Source organism: Micromys minutus (assembly GCF_963924665.1).
Source record: "Micromys minutus genome assembly, chromosome: 1".
Lineage (NCBI taxonomy): Eukaryota > Metazoa > Chordata > Mammalia > Rodentia > Muridae > Micromys > Micromys minutus.
Window position 1 is genome coordinate 201,500,459 of NC_137969.1, and position 15,571 is coordinate 201,516,029.

Consider the following 15,571-nt stretch of genomic DNA (forward strand, 5'->3'; position numbering starts at 1 on the left):
AACGTCACACACCAACGTCAGCATTTACCATGTCACTCCTTCGGGACAGCCAACTGGGCTTACTCTCCATGGCGTCAATGTAGTAGGCTCTAGAACCATTCCCTTTATAGATCAGCAAATTAGGGCACAAAGAGGCTAACCTGCTCAAGGCCACACAGCCAAGATGATAAAACTGGTCAAGTGTTTACTTACAATAAGATATGAAAAAAAAGGTTATACACAAGCATTTGTCAGCTTTTGTTTTATTTTTGGTCAATAAATTTTTATTAAATGCCCACTATGTACAAAGTACTAATATAAACTAAAAAAAAAAGTTTATTAATGTTACAAATATAAAGTCCTTTTAAATACCACTATCAAAATAATAATCTTGAGAAGTTCTTTCAGATTAAGTTTTTTACTATCCAAAATGCCTCCTTTAAAACAGAAGGGAACAAATTCCATCAGTGCTATGGTCAAGAGTTATGTCATTTCCAAACACTGGAACATTTATTTGCTGTCAGCCAGTCTCATGTGAGAATGAACCCTGACTTTACAGACAAGGTTATGTTGATAAATACACTGCACATAGTTAAGCATATGTAAGGTACACGCACACGCAACTTAAAGGAAAGTGATGTGATGAGAGCGGTCTCACGGGAGGTGGTGAGGGGCCATGGAGTCGGCTTCTCTTGACTTTCTGAGCAGGGCTCGTTTGAGGGCACTAATTTTCTCATCCAGTTCAGCTAGTGAATAGTTCTGCTAAAAACACAAATTGCTGAATAAGATTTATGTTTCTTAAGACAGATAAAGTGCTAAGTCAATTACAAATACCTAGCTATTCAGCAGCATGTTACTGTATAATAACCTTGAGACTGACAGCTGTCAGGCATAAACTAACAAGGCTTCTATTTTCCTCTGGGCTGTAACCATATGGCTCAGCACAGGGCATTTGTTTGACACATGTGAGGCCCTGGATTTCATTCTAACAACACAGAACAGATGCATATATAAACACAGTGCCATACTGACCTGCTTCTCTTCCCTAATGACAAAGCTTTCCTAGAGGTTTTGTGCTTTGAAAGAACAATAAAAGCTTTTTTTACTGTCAAAAGTTTTATTTTTTATTGGATATTTTATGTATTTACATTTAAAATATTTCCCCCTTACCCCCTCCCTGTTCCCCCTGCTTCTATGAGGATGCTTCCCCTCCCACCCACCCACTCCCACCTCATCACCCTGGCATTCCCCTACACTGGGGAAAACGAGCCTTCACAGGACCAAGCTTTTAAAAACAAAACAAAAACCCTGTGAACTCATAATCTACAGCAAAAATATACATTAGAGGATTAGCTTACATGCCTAAAATACCTAGAACTTTCCTTCTGAGGGACCAACTAATTTACAAAACAAGGCTGCTTTCAAAAACTGACTCAAAATTTCATAGTAAGTACGTAATACGCTACTTTGAGGGACAGGGCATGCTGAGACAGGGCTTCACTATGTAGTGTAGGCTGGCCTTGAACTTCTGACCTTTCATCTCATCCTCCAGAGTAAAACAGGTATATATCACCACACCCAGTAGCAACATACTATTTAAAAATACAGCAAAATTTAAGTTTTCCCCAACTTTAATTTACATCATTAAGGCCGGTAAATTATACTATTTTATTTCAACTGATAAAGTATTTTGGACAGAGTGCTAAGCTGCAATTAGCTTTTGTGTCTGTGGAGAGGGCACAGTGTGTGTGTTTGTGAACACAAGTGCCTGTGGTGGTCAGAGACGAATAGTGGGCATCTTCCGCAACTGTTTCCCATCAACCTTTTGAAGACAGAGTCTCCAGTGAACCTGGAGTTCACTGGCTAGACAGGCTGGCCAGTGAGCTGCTGTCTCCTAGTGCTGAGGTACTGACCCACACCACACCACTATGCTCTGCTTTTGAAGCAGGTGCCAGGGATCAGAACTCAGGTTTTCTTGAATATGCCATATAATCCCTTTGCCCACTAAGCCATCTCCCTAAACATGATGTCACCCCATTTTGATTTAGATAATGCTAATTATAGTGCTTATAAAAGGCAGAGTGGGAGGAGACTAAGTTCTTTGGGCACTTAAGTGTTTTCTAACCCAAATATTCTATTAAAAACAAAGTAAAGATTTTTGTATTTAATTGGCCTGTTGAAATCATTCTATGGTCTTAAAGCAAAATGACTAAAAGCAACAAATAAACACATTTGTTAGTAAGGTATAAAACTCATTAATCTACTCCAGAAGTCCAAAGGAAGACAAAATTACTTACTTGAGGTGGTTGTACTTTTCTTCTTTTCCCAGAAAAGTTCTAGTTTAAAAGTAACAAAATAATCACATTTAGAACACATCAGCATTACTTCCCTGTAGAAGACTGTGTGATAGATATATGGAAAGCCTTTGTGAGCCCCAGAGCTCCACACTTGGGAAGCATTGTCTACAAAGCTATCCACAGAGGGCACTATTACTAATAGTATTCAACAGTGTAACAGCAAGCTCCTCTCTAGCAAATACCTACTTCCCATGAGTTACTTACTTTTTTAAGTCTAAGTAATAGTTCTTGGGAACCCTCCTACTCTGGGAAACTAACCAAGAGAAGCAACGATGGATAGAGGCAAAAGGTACTTGGTATACAGAAGTAATAAGTAAACACATACATAGCACATGTTTTGTGCAAACAGATATCTTTGACCACGGAAGGCACTGTGCCAGTCTAAGCAAGCAGCTCTTTGTCCCCTCTGTGTGACTCAAGGCAGTGCCTACCCCGCTGCAATGCTCTTGCTTAGAAACTGACACATGGCCCAAGTGTAGCCAATGAGTAAAGAGGGTCTGCTGGGATTAAGGAGAAATTTTCTGCAATCTTCTCTTGTGAGAAAACACAGGTTCTACTGGGCCACTGCTATATATGGATAAAATACTTAAAATGTATAGTAGCCTTGCCATGTTTCAATGGAAGAAGCCAACACTAGATAGACCCAAGAGAAGTAAGAACTCAAGTTTTGACTTTGCACTACATCAACCCCAAAGGCTGCGCTCTCATTGATTTATAATTTTCAAATTGTAAGAGTTGGTTTAAATTCATATTTCTTGTAGTGGGTCTAAAGAGATGGCAAGGTGGTAAAACACTCGCCCAGCCCTAGGCTCAATCCCTGGTGGTGTGTACGTGCATGCAGGCTTGCCTGAGTGTTAGAGTCTCCTCAAGCTAACAGGACTCACACACTACTCAAGTGTTTTGAATTGTGATGTAATGAAATCATTTGGTGTCAAATTATTAAATGAAATATACCCGACAAAAACAAAACAAAAACCCAAAAAACAAAACAAAAAGAAAACATGATGAATGTTACACGGGAGAGCTTTTAATGAAGATATATGACCACAAAGAGTTAGAAGAAATTAAAACTCAGATTCTCTTTCATGTCAAAAACTGGTCTGAATACCACTAAAGACTGGCTTGTATGAGCAGTCACTCAGTGCTGGAATTATCAGCTATGGAGTAATAGAGCTCGGGGTAGTACGCTCCTCTGCCAAGCTGAGATAGGTAGCTGTGGTGGGCACATGGACAGGCGCAATTTACCTTGAACCTGTCCACTGTTCAGACCCGTACCTACCCAAAAAGGAGCTTTTTAGATACTCATCTCAACACTTCCCTTGTCTGCCAACAGTTTAATCAATGGAATGCCAATAGCTCTACTGCCACGAACAATCACACCATTATCATAAAACCATCTGCTAAAATAAAAACAAACCTCTCTAATAAGCTATTATAAAAGCAGAAAACTATGAGAATCGTCAGTATGTACTGCACCTTTTGTTTTGGTGACAGGGCTTTTCTGTGTAGTCTTGGTGTCCCGGGACTCACTCTGTGCCAGACTGGCCTCAAATTCAGAGATCAGCCTGTTTCTGCCTCACAAGCACTGGGATTAAAGGCACGTGACACCACTGCCCAGTATGTATTGAATGTTTTAATGTAACTATTTAAAAAATCTCAACATGAAAATGTTTGAAAATAGCAATTTAAAGTTCTTAAGACTTTAGTGTATTAGTATATTTAAAAGATACGATCTTTATGAGTATTCCTAAAGACTAATTTTGAACCACAATACTTGAAACAGTCCATATACAGGTTAATATTTTATGTTCCCACAGTGCTTGCTCATACTAGAGAACCTATCACTTATGATTCCACCTCTCTCTCTCTCTCTCTCTCTCTCTCTCTCTCTCTCTCTCTCTCTCTCTCTCTCTCTCTCTCTCTTGTTTAGCTTTGTTGAGACTGGGTTTTTCTGTGTAGCCCTGGCTGTCCTGGAACTCACTTTGTAGACCAGGCTAGCTCCGAACTCAGAGATCCACCTGCCTCTACCTCCTGAGTGCTGGGATTAAAGGTGAACGCCACCACTCCTTGACCCACATCTGTTTCCTGCTCTCCTTTCAACCTCTCCACAGTTCATCTCGGGACACACAGAATGGACTAGACATCAAGTGAGTGAGTTAAATAAATGAATGGGGTACGGCTGATGGTTAGTTAATAGACTTTGAAAGGAAGCTGAAGGAAGAAGTGAGAGTTCAAACTATGGGTTATACATTGAGAATCTGTCTCAGAACTCAAAAAAAAAAAAAAAAAAAAAAAAAAAAAAACAAATACAGCAAAACAAGAAGAGAAGTACATCATCAGAAGATGGTGACAAACAGAGTGAGCTCAGGGTTTTCTGAAACACTGATGTGTCAAAGAAGGTACTTACTAGGAAAACAGTTTCTCAGTGTCCGTGAGAGGGGGTTAAGGATGAATGAATGGATGAATGAAGGGATGAACAAAAGAGTGCAGGAATTACCCAGATACAGGCTGGTAGAAAGTCTAAGAAAACGGGTGAGAGTCCATTTCTCACCATTTGGCTGTTCAGCTGTGAGAAACGTAGCTACTCATGAGCTGAGTGAGACAGTCTGGAAGGACAGACTGCCAAGTCAAAGAACAAGTGCTACTTCACAAGAGAGCAGCCGGAGTCACAGGCTGGACCACCAAAGGCTGAGTTACGACGACAGGAAGATGGCTCGACAGAATTTCCATAGGTGAGAACAAGTGTCCCTAGTGTTCCTGCACGGTAAACATATTCAGAATCAGATTCCTAAAGAGCTCGGAGTTTCTCTATCTTTTAATTTTAAAAGTGTTTCACATGTGGATCAATGAGTGCACTATTACATAATGAAAATCTTTAAAATAACACTTTCCTTTTAGAAGACCTTAATACTTACTACAGATTGAAAGTATTCAGGAGAGATGCCCTCCAATTCAAGAATTTTATCTTCAAGTTTTTTAATTCTCTGATAGATGTCTCTTGGTACTGGGCCACCTAAATGCATAGGGAAAAAATGCTGAATCTTAGTAGCTGTTTTCTTATTTTTATTTTTAAAATATCATACAAATACATTTATATATAAGAACAAAAAAACCCACTTAAAACGTAAGAACATAAGCAGATGAAAGCAAAATCAATTGACATCCTTAGCTCATGGCTTCATCCTTAGCTTAGTTTCACTCTGCATTCTTTGAGATTAATTATAAACTTCTGCCTCCTAAATAGTCTCTGTTTCCCATGTTGCTACAGGCTTGTTTGTGAGGTTCACTTTCTGAGATACTGACTAGTTTCTAATAGGTGTTGGTAGTTATTCAGAAGGGAAATCCTGCAGTGAGAAGGTGACAGTTCTGCTTGATGACTGTGCTATGTCCTATTATTTTCTTCAGCTCCTATTTCTTCCAGCATGCTATAATTTCTCCTTTGACCTAGAATAATGTTTAAAGGGGCTTTCCCCATCACTGTCATGGAGGGCATGGTGTAGTAAAGATACATAAATACCAAGTTCACTACTATATTCAGAATCTTTCTACTCTTTCAAGCTTCACAGGCAGCCTCCCTGGCCTAGAGCACCACAGTGTCTCTGGGTAAGTAGTGGGTTTGCTATGTGTATGAGAGCAACAGACAACCATTGAAGACGTTTTACCTAGTTAGAAACAGTATCTGATATGAGCTTGAAAAACTGTGCTTTGGCTACAGGAAGAAGTTACCTCTACGAGGAAGCTCAGTGGCAATCCGAAACAGAGGTCAGACACTTCATTTACAGCAGTAGATGGGGAGAGGGAAGTCAAACATCTAGGGGCATTAGAGAATCAAGACCATGCTAACGAAATGGGTGAGACTTGTGTTTGCTTCCAAGTTTTCACTTCCTATAATGTTCTGGGAAAATTACTTGAGCTCTCTGAACTTGAGTTCTACTATCCTTCCAACAGTGACAGCACCATCACCTCCACAGAGTACTGTTACATACTACACTGGCATAGGCGTGATGTGTTCACACTGACTAACGGTACTGTTCAATAAATAAGGGCTCATTTTCCCTATGCACATATTCATTTGTATGTTTACTGTTGGTGAGTGCATTGAGGACCAGGACCACCACTATTTTGTAGTTGGTAGCTGATAATAATTAGTTCTGAAATTGGCCTTAGTAAAATATTACATTCATTTTCTGTTGTAACTTCAGTAAACTGAGGCTAACAGAATCTGTTTGGAATTTGTTTCCCAAGTGCAAGAAGTATAAAGATAAAAAGCTTAAGCACCAAGAACCTTATCAGATTCTTTGGCTGCTCTATGTACCTAGAATGATGGCTTTAAATGAATGTTCAAGGAAAATCCGGAAGCTGAATGAATCTAATTTCCTTGCAAAGACCATCACGGAACATGACCCAGCTCTCCACTTACCTGTCTGCAATCGCAAGTGAGCCTCGATATTCTGGAGTCGTTCTTCCACTGCTTGATTACCACAATCTCGAAGCATGCCTGTAGGCTTGTGACCTGACCCCGCAATTCCTTCAGGTCTAGTCTGTGGTCCATATGTATTCACGACTCTAGAAACTAAAATAAGAAACTTTTAAGCCTGTGTAAATTTATGTTTCAAGGACAGAAAGTCTCTTCTTTCCATGATGGTCAATGAAGCGCACAAGCTCAAAATAAAAAATAAATAAATAAAAAAAATAAAAGAAAGAAAAAAATTAAGAATGAAGTTTAGATGGGAAAAGCATTCCTATTCCATATTGTTAAGAGGCTATAACAAACTTCTGCCAGGGACAGAGAGAGGCACTGAACAGTGGCCACTTACCTTTGACATGACTTTTAAATCCAGGATAAGGGGTAAAGACAGCATCAGTTCTTGCACAACTATTTTCTAGGGAGAATTTGAATATATTTAAATATTTCTTAATTACAAATGTACATGATTATGAACTTTTAATAATTTACATTTTACTCATAAAAGAATTTCAAATAAAAGTAATAATAATTATATTACTGTGACATACAGAAATAGTTTGGGTAATCTTTATCCTCTGAATTGCATCACATGTAATATTTTTATCTAATGTTCAGATTACATATAGAAAACTATTACCATTAAGTGGCATAGCTTCTGATAATCCTTAATGGGAATTAGTTACTAGTAAGAACTACACAAATTACTAGGAACCATTACATAATTCATAGATCATAAAACATCATAAACTAACTCTATCATACACATAAAACCCAATTTGCCAAATTAGCTTAAAAAGGTTTTTAGCATACTTGCTATTAGCAAATTAATGGACATCTAACAGAGGAATTAATTGTATGTTTTATACATTTTTGTCTTAGAAATCTACATTTAAAAAAAAAGACCCTGAAACCTTAAGTACAACACAAACTTTAAAATTCCTAATTAAAAAGGCATCTACTCTTTTTAATCCTAGTTATTAAAACTTTTCTAAATTTGTACCAAGGTGAAAACTATAATTTCTTCCAAATTATGTCTCAACAAATAATTTATAAAAAAGAAATTAGAAATATGTTAATATAATCTATACTACTAAATATTAGTTTAATTGTTATATATGAACACATATATAATATAGTAACATATAGAAATACAGATTAATACTTGAAATTATAGTAAAGCTATACACTGGCTATAATTTTTCTGTTAAGTTCACATATTATTTTATAAAAAAAATTGGATGTAAAATGAGTTAAAGTCCTTTGTTATTCCATAAAGATCTGATTTTTTTTTAAATTGATTTTTTTTCTTAGACCAACTGAAAGGTCTTTAAAAATATACCAACACATTAAAATGTATTTTTTAGCTTAAGTTTTAAAAAATCTGTAATAAATTGAACTATAAATAAAACTGCAAACCTACTTAATTTTTTATATTAAAAGATTAAATATTCATTTTCTTTTCCTTGGAAACACGTCAAAATATATTTAAGAGGTCTACACTTCTTTATCCTTTCGATTCCTTCATTGGTCTGAGGACTTTTTTAAAGCTATCATCCATCCCAGGGCTGTGTTCCAGATGCGCAGAGCCATCAGAGCTACGCAGCCTGGCGTGGGGCAGTGCAGGAGCACCAGTCACTCCCCACAGCAATTCTGGCTGGCACTGGTTTGAGCCAGCAAGGGACAGAATGGGCTGAGGAATCCTGCTGAGCATTTCAATTCTTGTCAATTTCTATCTCCTGGTGGTTTGTAATAATAGAGTTAGCAGGAGGAACAGAGGAATAACATTAGTGACACATGTCCTTGCTCCCTCAACAAACCCTTTCTCTTGAGGTGCATCCAACTGGATTGCGCACCTGAGATTGTGCCACTGTTTTACCTGCTCTAAAGAGCTAAATCTAGAGATCCACACAAGTTAACAGTAGAAAAGTTTAATTTAGAATCCAGTGAGCCCACATTATTATGTTGAGCGTCACATATCAATGTAATTATGAGTCATTTCCAGGTTCAATGGACAATTTCATGTTTATAATTATTAGCTAGGAAATGTTAACAATAAGAAAAAACGTTCGGTCCAATTACAAACCTTTCTCCATAATTTTTTCTAAGAACTTCCTATAAATTATTACAAGCATAACTGATTATGATCTGTGGCAATCTACACAGTATATGGTGTTCTGCAGGTACATAGCGGACCTGGAAACACACTGTAGCACCAAGTGAAGAGGAAAAGGAGACTGAGGAGAAACAGCAAAAGTATGCAATGTGAACAAGGGAAAGGCCTAGGCCTCCACAGGTCTTCATGGCAAGCTGGGTGTATCTGCCGCAAAACTCAGGAGTGAACAGAAAACTGCTCCCTCTTGAGGAATGCTATTACACTAAATTAACATAACATCACAGGTACATTTACAGACCTGAAGTTCATATTGCTTTGCTCTCTCCTGACAGCGAATCTGAAAAACTCTGCCATTCAACATTTCAGGAACTTTAATATTCTCAGATCTGGGATAAATATCTGCCTCTAGAGTTCAGCCTTCACTTATTTTTTTGTGTAACCAAAATGAAAATAAGCTTGGCAACAGAGCCCATCACTAAATAAAAGAAAATTTCACTGCCTTAATTATCAACTAAAAATCTGTAAAACTGAATCTTGTTCTTAATGTTATTCCTTTTTAAAACACAATATTATAGCAGTTGTCAAAATGTTTAAAATTCTATTTAAAAAAAAAACTTCTAGTTACCTTGATTACAATCAATAACATTGCAAAATTCCCTGACGTTGTTTTCATTGATTTCAGCTTGTTTTCTCTCAATAAATGCAGATATTCGTCTGTCAATCTACAAACAACAAATAATTTAACAATCTAAACATAATAGAACTTTTAAAAGTAATGTTACCCCTGATCCTTGCACCTGCCCAAACTTACTTCTGCTTTTCCAGCCTTTATTTGAACTACTTCTGGATCAAAATGGATTTGTGTCTTTTTCACATCTCCTACATCGCAGTCTTTGAGCTTTCCTTCATCTTGAAGGTCCCCAGGGGGATGTTTGGCTCTTAGTTCACTCTTGGTCTCTGCTTCTGTCTGTCTTATCTCTGCAGTTGTTGAATTCTCTTTAATTAAAGACTGAAGTTTTGCTAAAAAAGGCTGGAAAGAACACAGTGACATCTGCTCAGGTTCAAACTCATCTCAGCTCTGATAGCTTTCTATAAGCTGCTGCTACATAAGTGAGTATCATCAGTTATGATATGAAAAGCTGGCACACAGCACACACAGGTCTGCTATTTCCTACTACTGTGTAGCCCTTATCGTTTGCTGTACATTTATTTTTTAAAAAGAAGGAAAGAAAGAAAACCTGAAGACATTTAAATTTTCCTTTGAGTAAATCCTCCTGTCATTCATCTTTTATTTTGTGCTAAATCAAAGCCTCAGTCTCTGGCCTGGATGCCTCTTAATTAACATGTCATTCAGAACACTAGGCTGAGTGTTCGCCCTCTTTAGCAGGAGAGCAGTGCTCACTCAGCAAAGCCCTGCATTATCACTGTATTGCTGAGATTCTCCACTTCAAAGTACAGTTGGCCAAAATGAATGAGAGCACATAGATACGAAGTATATAGGTGTTACCCTGAGAGAACATTCAGCCTTTCCCTGACATAGTGAGGTATCTTATTGGGTCATGAAATGAAATTTCACAAAAGAAAATGCACACGGGGAAAAAGAAAGCAAAGAAAAGGAAAGGAAAGAAGAAAGGAAAGGAAGGAAGTAAGAAGGAAAGCAAGAAAGCAAAACATGCTACAAAGATCGAGCTGGAAACAAACCACTACAAATTCAGTAGGTTTAAGAAAAATATGTCTTCATAATGGAAATTCACTTCCTTCCATTCTTCCTGCCATCCCACCCCAACATGGTCCACATTTGAGTTCCATAGCTTATCACCTGCCCTTTAAACAGAGTATTAACTGTTATTTTTATCATGAAATACAGTTAAATAGTCCCAGAAAGTCAATGAATTCAGGGCTGAGAATTAATACATTATTTCTAAACAATATCTCGATCATCTTCTCATACAATTTTGTTTCCACTGTTTGCTATGCCAAGTACTCTTCTGAAATCTTCTAACATCTTCAACACAGTAAACTGACCAGGAAAAACAGTTCTGCTCATCCTGTTGAGAGAAAACCTCCAACTCACATCAATTACACTTGCAGAGATGTTCAACAACAACAGCAAGGTTATAATACTGTTCATTTCTTAAACTGAGATATTAAAAATGTAACAATACCATTACAAATAATTCAATATTGACTTCTGATAAAGGATAAATTACTTTAAATTATTAAGATGAAATAGTGACTGGCTACTCACTAAGATGAAACATTAAAGTCACAGAAATTACTTTCTTTTTAAAAACTATGCTGAAACTGTTTAATTGCAATAGACACTCCAGGATGTGTCATGCTGGGATAATGCCACTTCTTGAACCACTGAAAGCACTCCATGAGCCTCCAAACTCACCCAAGGCATGGAATCATTATCATAGCATGACTCACACCTGCCGTGTCTTATTGCTTAATTATAACCCACCATAGATGAACTGTATTGAATTTTCAGCAAAGCCCAGAATTGAATAGAACTGCATTTATTCAATCTCAAACCCACATCAGCCTGTTGGGCTATATTCTCATAAGTAACCCAGCCACTAGTGAAATTAACAGACCTAGACTCAATATGGATTTCAGTAACCTTTTATTAGTAACACTGTTAACAGAATGTTGAGGTAGAACTGAAAAAATACTCCAGCTAGTTTAACTACAGCTAATTTCTATTTTCAATATCCAGTAAACATTTCTAATAGAAATTTACCTGTAAATACAAAACGTGTTGCTCAAGTGCAGTAAGAAGCAGCGCAGGCTGGGATGCTGAGAGGCTCTGGAGCCTGTTCCAATCGATTGTAATTTTCACCACATCATCCCTGAGGTTAAGCTTTAAAGAGGCAAACCAGCAACATCACAAAAATTACACGATTAAGCTGTATATCTGGGATTATCACAAAAATAAGATTTCTATAGAGTAATGCATGCCTATTTTGCTCAAAGTTAAGTTTCAATGACATAATAAAATGCTTTGTGTAGTTGCCATTTTAAAAAGCCAAAGGGCACAGCTTTGAAAATTAAAAAAATAAAATAAAATAAAAACATGTCTTATTATTTTAATTCTGTTCCTATGTCTTTATAATGGGGCCATCTTCGAGAAACCATAACCTCTTTTGATACTCTGATATCTTAAATATCTTTGGAAGATATCCAAAAATAGGTCTGCTCTAATCAGAACCCTACTAAATCCCAACTAGGCATTCAACAGACGAAAATAAACTATGGCCTTCCAGAAAGTGTATTCTCTTTGTTATGTATCACACAAACAGGTGCCGGAAATATATCATTACCCTGATGTCTTCTCAATCACTCTTATTGTTTTCACATTTAACCAATTTAAAAGGCAATTAAAACTAAAGACTATCCACACACAGGGATAGATAACAGTAACTACATCAAATAAAAATTAAACTATCAGTTTATAAAATTATTGAGATAAAATAGTGTCTCACAGCAGTGTAACAAAGCCAAAACTGGATGTCCAGTGTGTTTCCTAAGAATTTTCTAGAAAGATATATCTCATACCATGAAAATTTCTCATTAACTAGTGATTTATTAAAACAAAAGTATATCCAGAAAATTACCAAGAACCTGAATATAAAATTAATATCAAAACTTTAGAGGGAGAAGCTTCCACCTGAAATCATTTGACAGTATGAGGGAATCACTATCAACTTTTCTAGACATAATCCAAGTGGAAGCAAGTCAATTATACTTATTTTGCAAGAATAATATTAAAATTAAGTTATATTTTCCACAAAGTAAATATACATGTTTCATGGGCTCAAGTATAAATTTAATGAGCTATAAGAATAAAAGCCAAGACATAAATAAATCATTGTCTATGGAACCAAAGAGATCTCAGGTTCCTATGTTAAGCACTCTACTAAGTAAGAAATGGACACAGAGACCAGAGACAACTGAGTCCACATTTGGTAAAGAACTACATAATTTTACATAGGCTATACCGACAAAGACAAGCTTCTACTAAATTAAGATGTGACAGTAAGGTTAATTAATAAGATAACTGCATTCATTATGTGTATGAAAGTAATCCATCAGCACGTGGTCACAGTCCTCTAAGAGATCTGTAATTGACTATGGCAAATTTATGTTTGGGGAATAAGCAGATAAAGTTTAAATCAAAACAAAGCATCACCTTCTCTAGAGAAAATAAGTATAGGAAAGAAATCTTAATATTTGGATCACATTCTCATGTCAATTTAGAAGAACTATGGAAGGTCCCAAAGGCAACTCAAGATGCTTTATGGAAACCAAACAATAGGGTGAAAAATTAACTAGAAATGACCCGCAAAAACATCCAACTATTCATCTGCAAATTCCCCAGTAACATTTGGATTCTATCAATTTTTACCCTGTAATTTGTGGGACAGTAACCAGGAATTCAAAATTTTCTAACACACTATTAACAATGACTATTCAATTATGTATGCTCAGTAGAAACATACTACTTTAAACAATAAATCTTTAACTTTATAGTTCGGGCCAATGAGAGAGAAGAAAAAGGTTAGTATTAGTGTATTTTGCATTTGGAGGAAAAATACTTTTTAACAATTCAGTTTTACACTTTCTATTGAAAAGCACTAATAATTCAATACTTAAGATGAACATACTACAATTTATATCTTAAATATCTTTTTAATTTGTTGCAAAAGGACAATTCTACAGGAGCAACTTTCTAAGTGTGAATGGCTTTCATTATTAATCATGCATCTCAAAATACATAATATTAAAATAGCATTTAATTGATTTTTTAAAAAAATCATATTTGACACTTTACTGTTAAAAAACTTTATTTTCTCTAAACATTTTTGGCAGGTGGTGTAAGTTAAGTTTAATCATTTTTCCATTTGAACCTTTGGAATAAATTTATGTAATTTTGAAAATTCAGTATGCAAAATTTAGATATGCAAATAATCTGCCATTGTAAACTATTTTGCAGCTTCTAAGCATAATATGAAAATATTTTTCTCATCTTGACATTGGACTATGAGTGAATAAATATTTAAGTTCTAAATCCATGCTAAAAAGTTCCCTAACTTTCAAACTACTTAAAGATCTGGTACGTTACTACTGAAATATTAATAAGAAAAAACTTGTAACAACTTTTTTCGTACTTGCTTATTAAGCAATTGAGTTTAAAAATTTTAACTTTTATTAGTCCAGTAATAACTGACTTATAACACCAAACAGAATGTAGTTTGCCAGTCAAATTAAACCTGCTAAGGTTTTCCAACTAAGGATTTTAAAAATACTTCTCACAAGTCAAGTAAATGCCCTATTCTCGAAGGTACCACCGCCTTGGACGTAAATGTGCGTTGTGTCCATTTCATGCCCTGTGCCAGCCCCCAGACAAACTTGGAAACATGTTTGACACAAAACTCTTCTAAAAGCAGGCACACATACTTTTGTTCCTTACTTAAAAACTGCCTCATTTACGTCATGACTATCTAGTAAAGTGCAACCTAGTTTTTGTAATCCAGTTTTACTGTGACATTTCTGTAAAGAACAATTAGATAAGTTACACAACACTAGTAATGTAGTTAGAAGTGGCCACGCATAACTCATGCAACAATTTACAGTAAAATTTAGGCATGCTACAAATTAAATTGTGTAAATCCTTATACATCCCTCCCCGTTTAAAAGAGTAAGATGCAATAAATGGTAAGAGGAGAAGAAAAAAAAAAAAAGTAAAGCAAAAAGAAACCCAAACCAAACAAAAAACCCAGCGTCAATCACTCCGAAAGAGTGGAGATGGCGCTAGAAAAAGTTTCAGGCCATATTAACCACTGCATTTCTATAAATACACTGGAGGCAAAAAGGCTATAAACGCCAGGAGCCTCCTTAACCCTCGTCATCAATTAGGCATCAATTTTCTGCAAGCGTTCGGCGCCAGGACCCCGGTTTTCTCTAGACCTTGGGACTCGCGCTTGGTGACTGAATGCGCCGCTGGCATCACCCGGTCCCACGCAGTTGGGCCCGGGCTCCTCCGGGTCTCGGCAGCCCAGCCCTTTAGCGGCACACACCGCACCAGCGGGCTCTGCGACCCCCACTCCGAAAACTAAGGGGACAGGAACCGGTGCTACCCACCCATTCCCAACCCCCCGCCACTCCTCCACTTACCTGTCCTGTCAGGGTGTGCAAGGAGCGAAAGACTTCGCAGATGACCTCGCGGGTGAGAAAGGGACTGGAGCTTCGCTCTAGGTTCCTCTCGCTGCTGCTTGAGGAACTATGCTCCGCAGCAGCAGCCATGACACCTTCACAGCAGCCCCCAACCACCGCCAAGAGTACTCACCCCACCCCTCCCTCGCGGATCTCGTCGCACTGAGATGACGCAAAAACTACAGCGTCTCACTTAGAGCAGAGAGTAGGCCCCACCCTCTGTGTGTGACAGACACGCACGAAGACCAATCAAGAGCAAGTATATCTGTGCTCGGAGGGACTGTGTGTGCTGAGGAGTGCGAAGTGGGACCTGTCTGGTGGTGGTGTCACTTGTCCACTTTGGCTTAGGTGCTCTTAGATGCTCTTACTTGGCTCTTAGATGCTCCCTGTGAATGCTGGCAGAGCCTTACTGTTAAGTGTTAGAATTTGAGTCCT

At 37.2% G+C, this 15,571-nt stretch overlaps 1 protein-coding gene across 3 annotated transcripts; it reads right to left on the reverse strand.

The window, feature by feature from the left end:
* Positions 1 to 258: 258 nt before the first annotated feature.
* On the reverse strand, positions 259 to 15,268 carry MBIP (MAP3K12 binding inhibitory protein 1). 3 transcript variants are annotated; one of them, XM_080939576.1, is made up of 9 exons: positions 15,098 to 15,268; positions 11,664 to 11,783; positions 9,729 to 9,947; positions 9,543 to 9,639; positions 7,154 to 7,219; positions 6,757 to 6,909; positions 5,252 to 5,349; positions 2,277 to 2,315; positions 259 to 738 (listed from the first exon to the last, which is right to left on the reverse strand). In XM_080939576.1, the coding sequence occupies exons 1-9, from the start codon at positions 15,224 to 15,226 to the stop codon at positions 634 to 636; spliced, it is 1,026 nt and encodes a 341-aa protein (XP_080795702.1). In that variant the 5' UTR covers positions 15,227 to 15,268; the 3' UTR covers positions 259 to 633. The 3 variants fall into 3 exon arrangements, with proteins under 3 accessions (XP_080795702.1, XP_080795701.1, XP_080795703.1); XM_080939575.1 differs by having other exon boundaries at positions 259 to 741; XM_080939577.1 differs by lacking the exons at positions 259 to 738; positions 2,277 to 2,315 and adding an exon at positions 4,956 to 5,093.
* Between the last annotated feature and the right edge of the window lie 303 nt (positions 15,269 to 15,571).